The 14570-nt window shown below is 42.4% G+C and overlaps 1 protein-coding gene across 1 annotated transcript in view; it reads right to left on the bottom strand.

The window, feature by feature from the left end:
- The window catches only part of DTHD1 (death domain containing 1), a 41896-nt gene extending 29437 nt beyond the window's left edge, over positions 1-12459 (bottom strand). The window contains exons 1-2 of the mRNA XM_061584730.1: positions 12198-12459; positions 164-959 (exon numbers count right to left, since the gene is read on the bottom strand). Coding sequence (XP_061440714.1) covers positions 164-959; positions 12198-12459 — 1058 coding nt within the window. The remainder of the gene's footprint in view (positions 1-163; positions 960-12197) is intronic.
- Positions 12460-14570: the final 2111 nt, after the last annotated feature.

Here is a 14570-nt window from a genome sequence, read left to right as displayed (position 1 = left end):
GGGCTGGAGAGAAGAGGAAATTCCATTGCATGCATGGTCCCTTGAGCCAGCAGAGCTGCAGTGCTTGGTTGTTTTTGCTGCAACAGACTAACATGGCTACCCTTCTGGAATTTGTCCCCAAGGCTCCTATTGAGTCTCCAAAAAAACCTCCAGTTGCTCTTACTCTTTATTCATCCAGTCGCTTTCATTGTTCTCTTCCAGCTTACCAGAAGACAGATTGATGGAATTGTTTTTATGCAAGTCTTCTGACTGTGTACAACTTTCTTGGTTGCTTCGGGCAATTTCATTACTTTTCTCCTTTTGAGTGACATCTATGGCAGTCCTGCCTGGCTCTGCAATCAGCCTGCAATTCCCATTTCCCACCTGCTTTTGGGGCTCTTTTATCTCTGTCTGTTTTTCTTGATTAGGAAGTGTCTGCAGAGGTCTTACACTGCTGTTTTCCAGCTCCCTGGACACAGTTACATTTTTTCCATGGTTTCCTGGTCTGTTTCCTAAATCTATGTTTTCTGATATTTTCTTAGCAGAAGATAATACTGATTGAGAGCCTATTCCACTGTCCTTACTTGGCAATGTAATTGATTTTTCTGGAATATGTCGATCTTCATTTTTCAGAAGTACCGGAAATTTCTGTTCTTTGCCTGATATTTTTTCATTTAAGGATACTCCACTTTCAGTTTCCACAGCTTCATCTTCCGTCATCTGGGTTCTGTTTTCCCCTCCGCGTATGGATGAAGGTTCATAAAATGGCTGTCTTACATAAGCCAATAACTGCATGTCATTTACTTTCTCTTTGTCAGCATCACAGACAGACTTCTGAGGAATACATGGGACATGTTGAACTTTGCCTGATTTTCTGCAGCTCATTTCAAGCAGCTTGTTTTGTGACTCTCCAAGGTATTTGATGACATGTAATACGAGTTTATTTAATTTCTGAAGCCAATCTGCAAGGTTGCTCCCCTCTGAAGAAGCAAACAAAAACATATTTAATGGGTAATACATTACTTGTTATTTCTTTGGGTGAAAAAGTTAAGTATGCTGTTATATTTTTATCTACTGTTGTCAATGCTCAACTTGGTTCCCTTAAACATTTTTACAGCACCTTAGCTTCTTTTTAAGAGGCGCAAGAGAGGTTGGTTTACTTAAGCCCTCCCTACCCTTTACAGAAGAGTGGCCACCGAGATTGCTCTGGTCTGCCTAACTCTGCACACTTGTTGCCTACAGCAAAGCGTTTCCATTTGGCCACACCTGGAGGGACAATGGTTTGCAAAATCTGTTAGAAGCTGATTAAAAAAAAAAAAGCTTGCATTCGAGCTGATCCCGCCAAGTTTTACAGTAAAAAGGGGTGGGGTTTGATTAGCGTTGTGTTCCCGTTTTCAGAAAAGAGAGGTAGAGACGCAGAGCAGTATGTGTATCTCTACCCTCAGGCTGCAAATCCATCCTGCACACTGCTTCTTGGGTGTGCTAGATAATTTACAGGAGATTGGAAATTGACAACTGCAAATAATTGGCAGTTATTACAGGATTTCCCAAGGAACAGACCCACATTTTAAATGATTGTTTTGGAAATCTAGGGTGACCAGGACATATATCTAAGTGGGGCCTTGGCAATCAGACCTTGCTCTGCAAATTGGGGTTCTGTTTTCCAAAACTGCATTAAAAGACACTTTTAACACATTGTTATAGAGTTGAATAAGCAAAGTACTTTTTATTCTTCAAAATCGTGAACTTCTTTGAAGCCTCTGCTTTTCTTTGCCTTTGACCTTGATCACCCAGTTTTATAATACTGTTATGAGCATGGGGGGGGGGTTTGGAATGGATGATTTCTATGGGTCACCTTTCCAGCCTCTGATTTGGAATCCTATGCCCTGGGGGCTGGCTCTGCAAGCCAGATGAATCTCTTTTGTTAACCAAATAGATTGGCCAGGTAAGATAATGGGCCCATCAGTTGCCTAGCAATGGAGGATGGGCTAGGAAGACCCCTTTTGTGATTGAAACTCTGTAGGGGAGCCTTCCCCCGACTCTTGGCAGCCAGCAGAAGGTGTGTGCTTGTAATTTGTGTGTGTCCTAGAGAATAGCTGGGGCTGCAGGCATGCAGAGAGGCTATCCCTCTGCATCATGGCTACAGGATGCCCCTGCACCCAGATGGAAAGCTGGATATTAGACTGCTGATGCCTTGAACCCCTCCATTCTGAAGCTCAGGTTGGAATGTGTGTAAATAAACAAACCATATTTCATAAAGACACTGCAGTCTCCGCTGACCTTCTTTCCAAAGGAAACCAAGACCTGGACCCCCAAAATCTCACCACTCGGAGATTGGGGGAGGCACACAACAATACAATGGCAGACTATGTTATTATCCCTCATCTCCTCTTTTCTTGCTGAATATTTTATACAAAAGAGATGCAGGGAGGGAGGGTAGAAAGGAGGGAAGGTTTTGTTGAGGAGTATTTTCTTGGAAAAGGAGCGTACTCTGAAGAATCTGAAAAGAAACTAATGCATATCAAACATCTACAGGAAGGTGAATTGGATTCATTGTTTTCTCACAAAAAAAAGCTCCTCGATTGCTTTCTGAGGAACTGTATGTTTGTGACCCAGAAGCCCAGGCATGAACGGACTTTTGAGTAAGGAATATTATATTTGTATATTGAAGTATGAAAATACTGTTGTAAGAATGCTCTAGGGCTAAAAAAATGTTATCTCTGTCTAGGGTTTTGGATGTCCTGGCACTTGATGACTGATAACTGGCAACAGCACCGTTTTGATTAATGACTGTTGGATGGTCTGTTGCTATCCCAAGCTGGAATTTGTGTCAGATATCTAACCTGGATTGGAATCCTTTATGTTGTTTGCAAGTGGAAGAAGAAAAAGTAGTCTGAGTTTGGCTCTTGCTGGGGGGGAAATGGTACAAGGTCCCCGGCTTCTTACCACAGCTTTTCAGCAGGGCCAGCTCCAGCACCAGGCATAACTGGGCCCTTGGGCACCAGCCTGCCCCAGGCCCATGGCGCGATAGCCCAATCCCCCCCAATAGGCACTGTGGGACTAATAAGCCTGCCCGTGTGCCCCATCTACTTCTTGTGTTGAGATAATGACGTGCATGCATAGCATGCATGCCTGCCATCAACCAAGATGTCAGCCCCTTCGGAAAGCCCTTACTGCCCTCTTGGGTGATGGCAGACATGGGCACATAGCATACACAGCATTCACACTGACAGAAGAGGTAGGTGGGGCATGCGGGTGGGCTTACTGAAGCCTGCACTATATGTACTGGGAGGAAGGTACTTCACCGAGGAAAAGGAAACCAAACGTGAGGTTGAGATGGAGAATGAAATCAAGGAAGCATCCACAGGAGGAAATGCTTTGTAATGGGTGTCCAACTACCTTCACATAACAGGGTAATTGTATATTTTGGTCATGACAAAGGTAGAATGTCTAGATATCCTACATGCCTATTCCTGAGAACAGTTGGTCATGGAACTGACTAGAGGGAAGGAGACCCTAGATTTAATAATGATATGGTGTGAAGTATGTGTGTTGTTGAATCAGCTAGGAACAAAGTGGACAATTGCCAAGAAGGTCCAGCACAGTCATATTCTACTTCAAAAAAGGAAACTTCTCAGTAAAAGGGAAATAGAAAGGGAAGCTCAAGAGAATGATTGGGGGGTATTCAAACTACAATAACAGAAGCTCGGCTAGAAAGTATACCGCAGATCGGGAAAGATAGAATGTTTAAAATTTTTTTAAATTGTGTTTTACATTGTTTTTAAAATATGTGTTTTTAAATTTGTATGTTTGTTTTTAATGTTTTTAGTTATTGTAAACCGCCCAGAGAGCTTCGGCTATGGGGCGGTATATAAACACAATAAATAAATAAATAAATAAATAAATAAATGCACATTTATAAGATGGAGGATATTTGGCTCAGCAATAGTACATGCAAGAAGGATCTTGGAATTGTTGTTGATCACAAGCTAAACATGAGCTAACAGTGTGATGTGGCTGCAAAAAAGGCAAATGCTATTTTAGGCTGCATTAACAGAAGTATCGTTTCAAAATTGCCTGAAGTATTGGTTCCCCTTTATTAAGCACTGGCTAGGCCTCATCTTGAGTACTGCATCCAGTTCTGGACACCACATTTTAAGAAGGATGCAGACAAACTGGAACGGGTTCAGAGGATGATCAGGGGACTGGAAACAAAGCCCTATGAGAGACTAAAAGAACTGGGCATGTTTAGCTTTGAGAAGAGAAGACTAAGGGAGATATGATAGCACTCTTCAAGTACTTGAAAGGTTGCCACACAGAGGAGTGCCAGGATCTCTTCTTGATCATCCCAGAATGCAGGGCACAGAATAATAGGCTCAAGTTACAGGAAGCCAGATTTCGACTGAACATCAGGAAACACTTCTTAACTATTAGAGTGGTATGACAATGGAACCAATTACCTAGGGATGTGGTGAGCTCTCCAACACTGGAGGCATTCAAGAAGCAGTTGGACAGCCACCTACCAGGTATACTTTAATTTGGATTTCTGCATTAAGCAGGGGGTTGGACTTGATGGACTCAAGGGCCTTTCCAACTCTGTGAGTCAATGAAGGGCTAGGAGCTCCCTTTCCACAAACTGTGGCAGGGTCAGGTTGCAGGACTCGATGCTGCTGTGGATCATGGAGAGGGAGTGCCACCCGCCCACCCTAAGAAGGGGTCCTTCAGGAGCCCCTCTGGGCCATAGGGGCCATTAGCCAGGGCCCAAACTGGCTATCCTCTGGCATCAGGGGTGGGGAAACTTTTCTGGCTAGTGGGCCTGATGTTCATCTCCCCAATCCTGCTAGCCAAAGTTGACAGGTGGGTGGGGTCACCCACCTTTTAATCACCTGACATCACAGTGATATCAGACTATGCTTTCCTTTGAAACTTTGATTTTTGGAACCTGCCCAGGATGAAGACACCTTGAAACACCTCCAGGGATCGAAAGCACACTTGTATCGGCCCATCAGCTGAAGGGCAGATGGGTGCATGCCTTCAAACTCCCCCTCCCATGCTTCTCCTTTGGACTGCAGAGAAGGTGGAGGAGACTGAAGGCATGTTCCAATCAGCCCATCAGCTGCAAGACGGATGGGAGTGTGCTTTTAAATGCCCCTGCCCCAGTGCTTCTACTTCAGACCTTCAGACACAGGGGTTTGAAGGTACACTTTGATCTGCCCATCAGCTGATGAGAGTGAGCCTTCAAACATTTGCCCTCACTTGTGATGTCACTAGTGATGTCAGCTGGTGGGTGTGATTTAGGGAAAATGGCCTCGGGGCCGAATTGAACCCCTTGAGGGGGTCATGATTGGCAGAGAGACCGGGGGTTCCCTACCCCTATTTTAAGATATTGGCAAGTGAATTGATATTGTTCAGGAACTCAGACTTGTGTGACTGCATACTTATTTTTCACTTGCTCACCCTACGCATTTGTCAATAAACAATTTATCAAAAATTGTCTACTCTTTCAAGTGCTTGGGAAGTTTCTAGTACTCCCTTCACAGAAGGAAGCTGACCTTCCAGTGCCTAAATCTACAACTTCCTGTCATTTGGGGAATTGAGGAGCATGAAACAGTAGCTTTGCATTTGATATTTTACAAAAAATAAAAAGATGTAGCAATCTTTTTGCCCAACTTCCAGAGGGGTAGTTAGGTTAGACTGTTGTAGCAAAAACAACACATTTATTATGACATAGACTTTTGTGGATTAGAGTCTACTTTACGTTCCCACACTTCAAGAGCCTATTACAAGTGTATTTTAAATCTAAATATAAGATGACATGAAAAATCAAGGAACTGATTTGACATGATTAATGATATGACTCCTTCTGTCCAATTTCTAACCCTAAAAAACAACTTAAAAGTATGATACAGTTAAGTAGGTTTGTCTCATTGATTTGAAGAACCCAGTTGCCTCTTTCCAAAGATTTGAAACTTGACATATGGAACTCTTTGCCACAAGTTGTTATGATGGCCACCAGAATATATTGCTTTCAATAATGATAATTTTATCTATTTTAGGCATTTTTATCACATTGTTTCACCAAAATAGGTTCCCAGAGTGGCTAATAAATGTTACTGATAAATCCTTGCTCTCAAATTTGCAATCTAAAACGACATGACACAAAAGGAAAAGGGATTAGGAAATAGGAGGGAAGAGAAATCTCAAGCAGTTTCTTAGTTACACAGTTCTTGTAGTGACCAGCTGGAATAGAAAAGATTTCTAAGAGTCAAAAGTTGCTGGTCTTTCAGCATAGCTGATGGAGAGGCTCTGGAGGACAGGCTCTTCTCCAGAGAAGTCGCATCTCCCTCCTTGAATAAATAATCTGAATTATTTATTTATTATTAAATAATGATTACACAAATTCATGGAAGATACATCAGAAGATACAACAGTTATTAACTGTGACAGTTAAATTGAACTGCCATGGTAAGGAATATAACTCTGAATACGAGGTGTTGGGGGCAAGTAAGAGGAGATGGCCAGCATTTTATGCTGTTCTTTCAGAGCCATCTGCTGGCCACTCTTTAGAACTAGTCCAGAATTCTGGACTAGATCTGATCATGATCTTACGTTATTTAAGGAAAGGGAGTGATCATGAGTGAACAAGTGAGGTTATTAGAGTGCATTTGGCTGACCAGATGCTTCATATCTCTGGAGTTTAAAGCTTCTTTTTAATGAGCCAATGTATAGCGGTATATTAAAGAAACCCCTAGAATTCACTTTTTCAATATATTTTGTGGATCTGATTTTTCTTAAATGGGTGAACTGTGCAGGGTCCAAAATTAGCAACATTATTGTAACAGATGGTTCTCAAATTTTCTTTATTAACAGAGTGGTATTCACTGCTAGTCCTACTCAGAGTAAACCCACTGAAGCTAATAGACATGACTAACGTAGGTCTATTAACATCAATGCATTTATTCTGAGTAGGACTATGTTGAATACAACCCATAGTTTTGAAAACATGACCACAGCCATAGATGGGCTAACCCGAAGATGAATTTCCTGGTTAATCACCAGATATTCAGACCCTGTCAGTATTATACAGCCACAAGAGTGGCTGTATACTATAGCCAGCATGTATTTTTCACATTCCGCAAAGTTAAATTGAAAATACCCCCCATGCCATTCTGATGCTTCCCATAAGCTTATTTCCAAACAAAACCTTACAAAACTTATAGTCCTGAACTCAGAAACGCTTGCTTAACAACCCTCTCAATTTTCATGGTGATACACAAAACAGTCAGAGAGAATAGACAGTTCAAAGTCTAAAAGAAGAGAAAAAACCCCAGAGCCCTTTTGGACTTTTTCCCCTGAGAGTTCTCATAATCTGTTGAAATTTATTAAAAATCAGCCATGTTCACAGAGTACCTGTACTCCTAATACTGACCTTGCTCCATACTCTGACCTTCATCTTCTGCAGTTTAAAAGTTAAAAAAATGCCTGGCTGATTTTTAATTAATATAAGAAATTATGGCTGGGACCCTATGATAAGCCTGGGCATGCTCAGTAAGAACCAACTGTCTGTGTTCTAAAAGCCAGACTCACAGCTGCTGGGCTTGCCTAATCAGGGGGCCACACCCACACCAGACTTTGATTTCATGTGAGACAGTCATGGCTTCCCTGAGAGAATCCTGGGAAGTATAGTTTGTGAAGGGTGCTGAGAGGAGACTCCTATTCCACTGAGAGAGCTACAGTGGCCAGACTGGTTTAACAGTCAACCACTCTGACTGAAGTCTGTGAGGGAAACAGGGCGTCTCCTAGCAACTCTCAGCACCCTTCACTAACTACACTTCCCAGGATTCTTTGAGAGAAGCCATGACTGGCCAAAGTGAAATAAAGGCCTGGTGTGGATGTGGCCAGGGGCAGCTTTGGTTTAAATTTGGGTGAGAGGTTACATGTGCCTGCTGTAGAATAAATAGGTGGGGGAAACCCTGAAAAGCAATGATGCTGTTCACAATGTTTTCCTTTTGGAAAGGAAAGGGGTTTCCCTTTTGCCCAGTGCCCACCCACCCAATCTCCTCCCCTCCCTGCCCCTCCCCCAGGTCAGTGTTTGACTATGACCTGAGAGACCAGGATTCGAATCCCCACACAGCCATGAAGCACACTGGGTGACCTTGGGCCAGTCACTGCCTCTCAGAGTCAGAGGAAGGCAATGGTAAAACCACCTCTGAATACCGTTTACCATGAAATCCCTATTCATAGTGTCAACATAAGTCAGGATTGACTTGAAGGCAGTCCATTTCCATTTTCAAACATGATTGCACAGAAATAAATTCTACTGAACTCAAAAAGTATGCAAATGATCAAACACACCCTCCCTTCTCCTCCCTCCGGTCCCCTCCCTCTTACCCCTTCCCTCCCCCTTCCTTAGCCCCTCCCTCCCCATCCCCTTCCAATCACCTCCTTCCCCTTCCCCCTCTCCTTCTGCATCCCCATGGTCAGTTTTACTTATCTTAAGCATGATTGAATGGAACTCTATAAGCATGCAAATGATCAAGCCTGCCCTCCCCTCCCCCTTCCTTTGTCCCCCTCTAATATGCTCCTTCCCCTTCCCCCTCCTCCTCCCCATGGTCAGTTTTTCCTATCCTAACCATGATTGCATAGGAGTAAATCCCATTGAATTCAATAAGCATGCAAATGATCAGACCTGCCTTTCCCCTCTCTCCCCTCCCCTCTCCTCTCCCTTCCCCTCCCCTCCCCTCTTCCTTCTTCCTCCTCCCCTGCCCACTCCAGCTATCCCTTCCTCCCTCCCTGGTCACTTTTACCTATCCTAAGTTTGATTGCACAGGAGTAAATCACACTGAATTCAATAAACATGCAAATGATCAAACCTGTCCTTCTCCTCCCCTCCTCCTCCTGCCTGCTCCCATCCCAGTCCTCCCCTCTGCCTTTCCTCTCCTTCCTCCTCCTCCCCCTCCCCTCCCCATCCTCTGTGGTCAGTTTCACCTATCCTAAGCATGATTGCAGGGGAGTAAATTCCACTGAACTCAATAAGCATGCAAATGATCAATCCATTCTCAGCAAACTTGGACAGGATCCCATTTCTTACCTCCCAGATTAAAAAGCAGAGAAATTCACTAATAGGCAAAAAACCTTGCACTTTAAGAACATACCTATAGCCAACAGATATTTCTATCAAAGTTTAAAAAGCAGGGAGATTGTGCAGCTATAGTGAATGCACCAGGGCAGCAGGAGACCTGACCCCCTCTCTGAGATATTGGACTGCCCTGCAAATTTGTCAAAATGCAAACACCATTTGGGTTGCTCTTTCACAGTCCAATCCACTTGCTGTGTAGCTTGGAAGAATTTGGTAACATGTGCCTCTGAGCATATGGTGAGAGGTGGCAACACCTGCCATTTCCAAAGATAGAGAATTATATTTTTGTATGTTTGTTGGTGTTCTTACTTTGCTTCTTTCCTCTGTTACTAATGTTTCTACAGATAATCTAAACTAGAAAATTTTATTTCCCTCATTATTCATCCTAGAAGTCTGTGTCAAATTTATTTTTACTAATTTCAAATCCTTTTTATTGGTCAATGTCATATGATGGTGAAGACAGCCTTTTGTGTTTCAAATGGGAGGTTATGTTCTATTTCTATTTTGGGTGCATTAACAGTTGAATCTGAAACTGCAGTTTGATGTAAAATCAGATTGATTACAATATGTTGCTACTTCAGCAATGACTCTAGCTTGCATTGGCTGCCTATACGTTTCCAAGTTCGACTCAAGGTGCTGGTTTTAACCTATAAAGCTTTACACGGCTTGGGACCACAATACCTGCTGAAATGCCTCTACCGACAGAAAACCACCCTTACACTATGCTCAACATCAAAGGCCCTCCTCCAGGTGCCTACTCCAAGGGAAGCTGGGAGGCTGGCAACAAGAGAAAGGGCCTTTTCAGTGGTGGCCCCCAAATTATGGAATGATCTTCCAGATGAAGTTCGCCTGGCACCAACATTGTTATCTTTTCTGCTCCAGATCAAGACTTTCCTTTTCTCCCAGGCATTCTAACAGCATGTCCTGAGCTCTGACCCCATGTCTTTTACCTGGTTTATCTGTGCTTCACGGTTTTAAACTTTGTATGGTTTCTAAAATTGTATATTTGTTCAATGTCTTTAATTTTTGTAAACCGCCCAGAGAGGTTTGGCTATGGGGTCGTATATATATGTAATAAATAAATAAAATAAATAAGAAATAAGAAATGGGGGTGCCACAGCATCTGATTGTCCTGATGCGCAACCTATACTCTGGACAAGAGTCTACTGTAAGGACAGAATATGGAGAAACCGATTGGTTCCCAGTTGGAAAGGGTGAGAGACAGGGGTGTATTTTATCACCCTATTTGTTTAATCTATACACAGACATAACATATGAAAAGCAGGATTGGATGAAGACGATCCACCCATTTAGTGTGAAAATTGGAGGGAGAAATATCAATAATTTAAGATACGCAGACGATACCATACTACTTGGAGAAACCAGTAATGATTTGAAACGAATGCTGATGAATATTAAAGAAGAAAGCACAAAAGCAGGACTACAGCTGAACGTCAAGAAGACTAAAATAATGACAACAGAAGATTTATGTAACTTTAAAGTTGACAATGAGGGCATTAAACCTGTCAAAGACTATCAATACCTTGGCACAGTCATTAAGCAAAATGGAGACAATAGTCAAGAAACCAGAAAAAGGCTAGGACTGGGGAGGGCAGCTATGAGAGAACTAGAAATGGTCCTCAATGCAAAGATGTATCACTGAACACTAAAGTCAGGATAATTCCGACCATGATATTCCCGATCTCTATGTATGGATGTGAAATTTGGACAGTGGAAAAAAAACGGGTAAGAGAAAAATCAACTCATTTGAAATGTGGTATTGAAGGAGAGCTTTGCGCATACCATGGACTGCGAAAAAGACAAATAGTTGGGTGTTAGAACAAATTAAACTAGAACTATCACTAGAAGCTAAAATGATGAAACTAAGGTTATCATACTTTGGACACATCATGAGAAGACATGATTCACTAGAAAAGACAATAATGCTGGGAAAAAGAGAAGGGAGTAGAAAAAGAGGAAGACCAAACAAGAGATGGATTGATTCCATAAAGGAAGCCACAGACCTGAACTTATAAGATCTGAACAAGATGGCTTATAACAGATGCTATTGGAGGTCCCTGATTCATAGGGTCACCATAAGTCATAATTGACTTGAAGCAATATAACAACAACAAACATTTCCCAGCATAAAACTCATTCACCTAACTATGCTTTCTAAGAACTATTTCCCTGACTAGCGCTGACTACGCAAGCCTCCGGTTACAGACGTTGACTCAGCACCTCCTCCTTGTTAAGGCCCCCCTGAAATAGGTTTCCCTTTCACACGCAAATGACGAGAGCGGGGGAAAGGGGCTGGACCTCAACTTCTCCCTCTGAAATGAGGGGGGGTAGCTGACTGGGTAGGCATGGGAAACTGCTGAGCATCTGGCTGGGACTCAGCAAGTGGATCAGGTGGCTCCTCGAGCGCAGGAGAAAGGGGCATGTTCTCAGAAGCAAGCTTTGACAGCTCTCCCTGCACTTCCAGAGGAGGAGTTGGGATTTGGGTGCTCTGAGATTGTTCCTCCCTCAACCCCATGGCCAAGTCCTCAAAGTCAGTCCTCCTCCTGCAAGCCCTGCCCCCTGTCCTGGGTCACAACATTGAGGGACCCTTAAAGGAACAGGAGCAGAGTCTGTTTCTAAACTTGGCAATCCTGTTTGACATTGATGATCAATTTTAAAATAAAACATTATGTCATTAAAATTATTTATTAAATTTAAATAACTCTAACACTTCTTGTATTTAGGCTTCTGCTCTTTCACATTTACTTATGAAGCCCCCTATGTACCATTAAGTTCTAGTACGCTACTGGCCTGAAGCGTTGTATTAGACTTAAATACATGGTACTGTTCGCGGTTCCCTCTGGAACTCTTGTAATAGAAATGCAACTACTAAAAATGCATGTCATTAAAAGATTTAGAGTTTGAGACATTAACCATACCTAATTTGAACAGTTAAACATAGATACGTATGCTGAAGCTTTAACTTCCATGTGCATTTCAGGGGGGAAATTGGCTGCTTTGTGTTGAATGCGAACTCCTTGGCTTACAATATACACTTTATATACTTAGCTTTACTTGCCTTGCCTTGATATCTGATGCCAACCTTTGTCACAAAGCATATTTAGCAGCTCGTAAGTATCTTGAAGAATCTTAGTAGTGTGTCCTAGTTGCTGGCTGAGGGCTTTCATGAGTTCTAGAAGGAGAGGAGTCAGTTTTGGAAGATACTCCACTATCTTCTCATTGTCTTGACAGTCACTTTTGAGAAGAGTCTCTCCTAAGCTGAGGTTGTGGTGCCAGATCTGTTCCAGTATTTGATCTGGATTATCAGATGCAGCTTCCATGGCAATTTCATAAACTAAAAGTAAAGGTTTGGCTCTCTCTTTTGCACAAAAAACAATTTTTAACGAGTTCTTCCTTAGGCTATTTACTACTAAGCTCAAGAAATATTGTACCCTTGTCCTATAGAAATATAAGCACTGAGTTGCTGTTGACGATTAAAAATGAGTTACTAGGTGACAAATAGGTGTGGCTCTCCAGGAATAAACAGAAACGAAGTACAAAGACTAGTGCTTGATTAGAACTATAATGGCTTGAGAGCAAATGTTATAATGCTGTTATACAAATCTATTGCATGACCACGGTAGGAATGCTGTGTACAGTTCTGATTACCTCACCTCAAAAAGGGCAAGGTTCAGAAAAGGGCAACTAAAATGATCAAGGCATTGGAGCATTACCCAGGTTACATTTGGGGCTTATTAGTTAAAAAAAAAGGCAAATAAGGGAAAATACGATAGAGGTTATAAGATTATTCACCAATAGGCAAAAAAACTTGTGGTTTAAGAATGTACCTATAGCCAACAGATGTTTCTATCAAACTTTAAAAAGTAGGGATATTGGGCAGCTATAGCAAATGCACCAGGGGAGAGCAGGAGGCCTCACCTTCTCTCTCAGATATTGCACCATCCTACAAATTTGTAAAAATTCAAAAACAATTTGGGTTGGTCTTTCACAGTCCAATCCCTTTCCTATGTAGCTTGGAAGAATTTGGTTACATATGCCTCTGAGCATATGGGGAGTGCTGGCAACACATGCAATCGGGTATTCTGCAAATAACAGAAACAAGACATGTGCTATGCAGGGAGGAAACAACAATATTAAGACAGTTGATAGAGTTCAGATAGTCACTTTAAATATGTTTGATTTACTTTGCAAGTTTTGTGAAGTTTCCTATAGGAAATCATTTTCTTTTACTTGTTTCTGTGAAGAAGGAAGAGGGGAGGGGAGAAAGGGAGGAGGAAGGGAGAGGAGAGGGAAGAGAAGGGAGGAGAGGGGAAGGAGGGAAGAGGAGAGAGGGGGAGGGGAAAGGCAGGTGTGATCATTTGCATGCTTATTCAATTGTTCAATGGGATCTACTCCCATGCAATCATGCTTAGAATAGGTAAAACTGACCATGGAGAAGGAGGAGGGGATGGGAGAGGTAAGGAGGTAGGGAGAGGTAAGGAGGTAGGGAGGGGAAGGAGGGGGGAGGGGATTGGAAGGGAAAGGGGGAGGGATGGGGCAAAAGGGGGGAGATAGGGAGGAGGAAGAGGAGGAGGGGAGGACAGGAGTAATCATTTGCATGCTTTTTGAGTTCAGTGGGATTTACTCCTGTGCAATCGTGCTTAGGATGGGTGAAACTGACCTGGGGGATGAGGGGGAAGGGGGAGAGAAGGGGAGGAGATTGGGTGGGCGGGTGCCTAATTGCCCTCACAGAGCTACAATCCCCAGAATTCTCTGGAAAGAGGGGCTGCCTGTTAAACCATTCTGGCCAGGGGAATAGGAGTCTCCTGACAACTCTCAGCACCCTTCACAAACTACACTTCCCAGGATTCTTTTGGGGTAGCCATGACTGCCTAAAGTGAAATAAAGGGTATGGGTGTAGCCCCGATTAGTCCAGCCAAACAGCTGTGAGTCTGGATTTTAAACACTGACAATTAATTCTTACTGAGCATCCCCAACACTATAATAGACTGCAATGTTAAATTTCTTAAATTAATTAAAAATCAGCCATGCATTTTTTTTAACTTTTAAACTGCAGAAGATGAAGGTCAGAGTATGGGGCATGGTCAGTAATAGGATTATAAGTACTTTGTGAACATGGCTGATTTTTAATTAATTTCAACAAAGTATGAGACCACTGATAGAAAAAAATCCAACAGGGGTTTGGATTTTTTTCTTCTTGTTTTACACTTTGAATTCTCGTTTCTTTCTGAGTGTTTTGTGTATCGCCATGAAAATTTAGAGGGTTGTTAAGCTTGTTAAGCAAGCGTTTCTGAGTTGTAAAGTTTTGTTTTGAAATGAGCTTATGGGAAGCAGCAGAATGGTATGGGGGTATTTTCAATTTAACATTGTGGAATGCGATAAATCCATGCTGGCTAAAGTATGCAGCCACTCTTGTGGATGTATAATACAT

Source organism: Rhineura floridana, chromosome 9 (genome assembly GCF_030035675.1).
Source record: "Rhineura floridana isolate rRhiFlo1 chromosome 9, rRhiFlo1.hap2, whole genome shotgun sequence".
Lineage (NCBI taxonomy): Eukaryota > Metazoa > Chordata > Lepidosauria > Squamata > Rhineuridae > Rhineura > Rhineura floridana.
The sequence above is the reverse complement of the archived record's forward strand: the minus strand, read 5'-3'. Positions and strand labels throughout refer to the sequence as shown.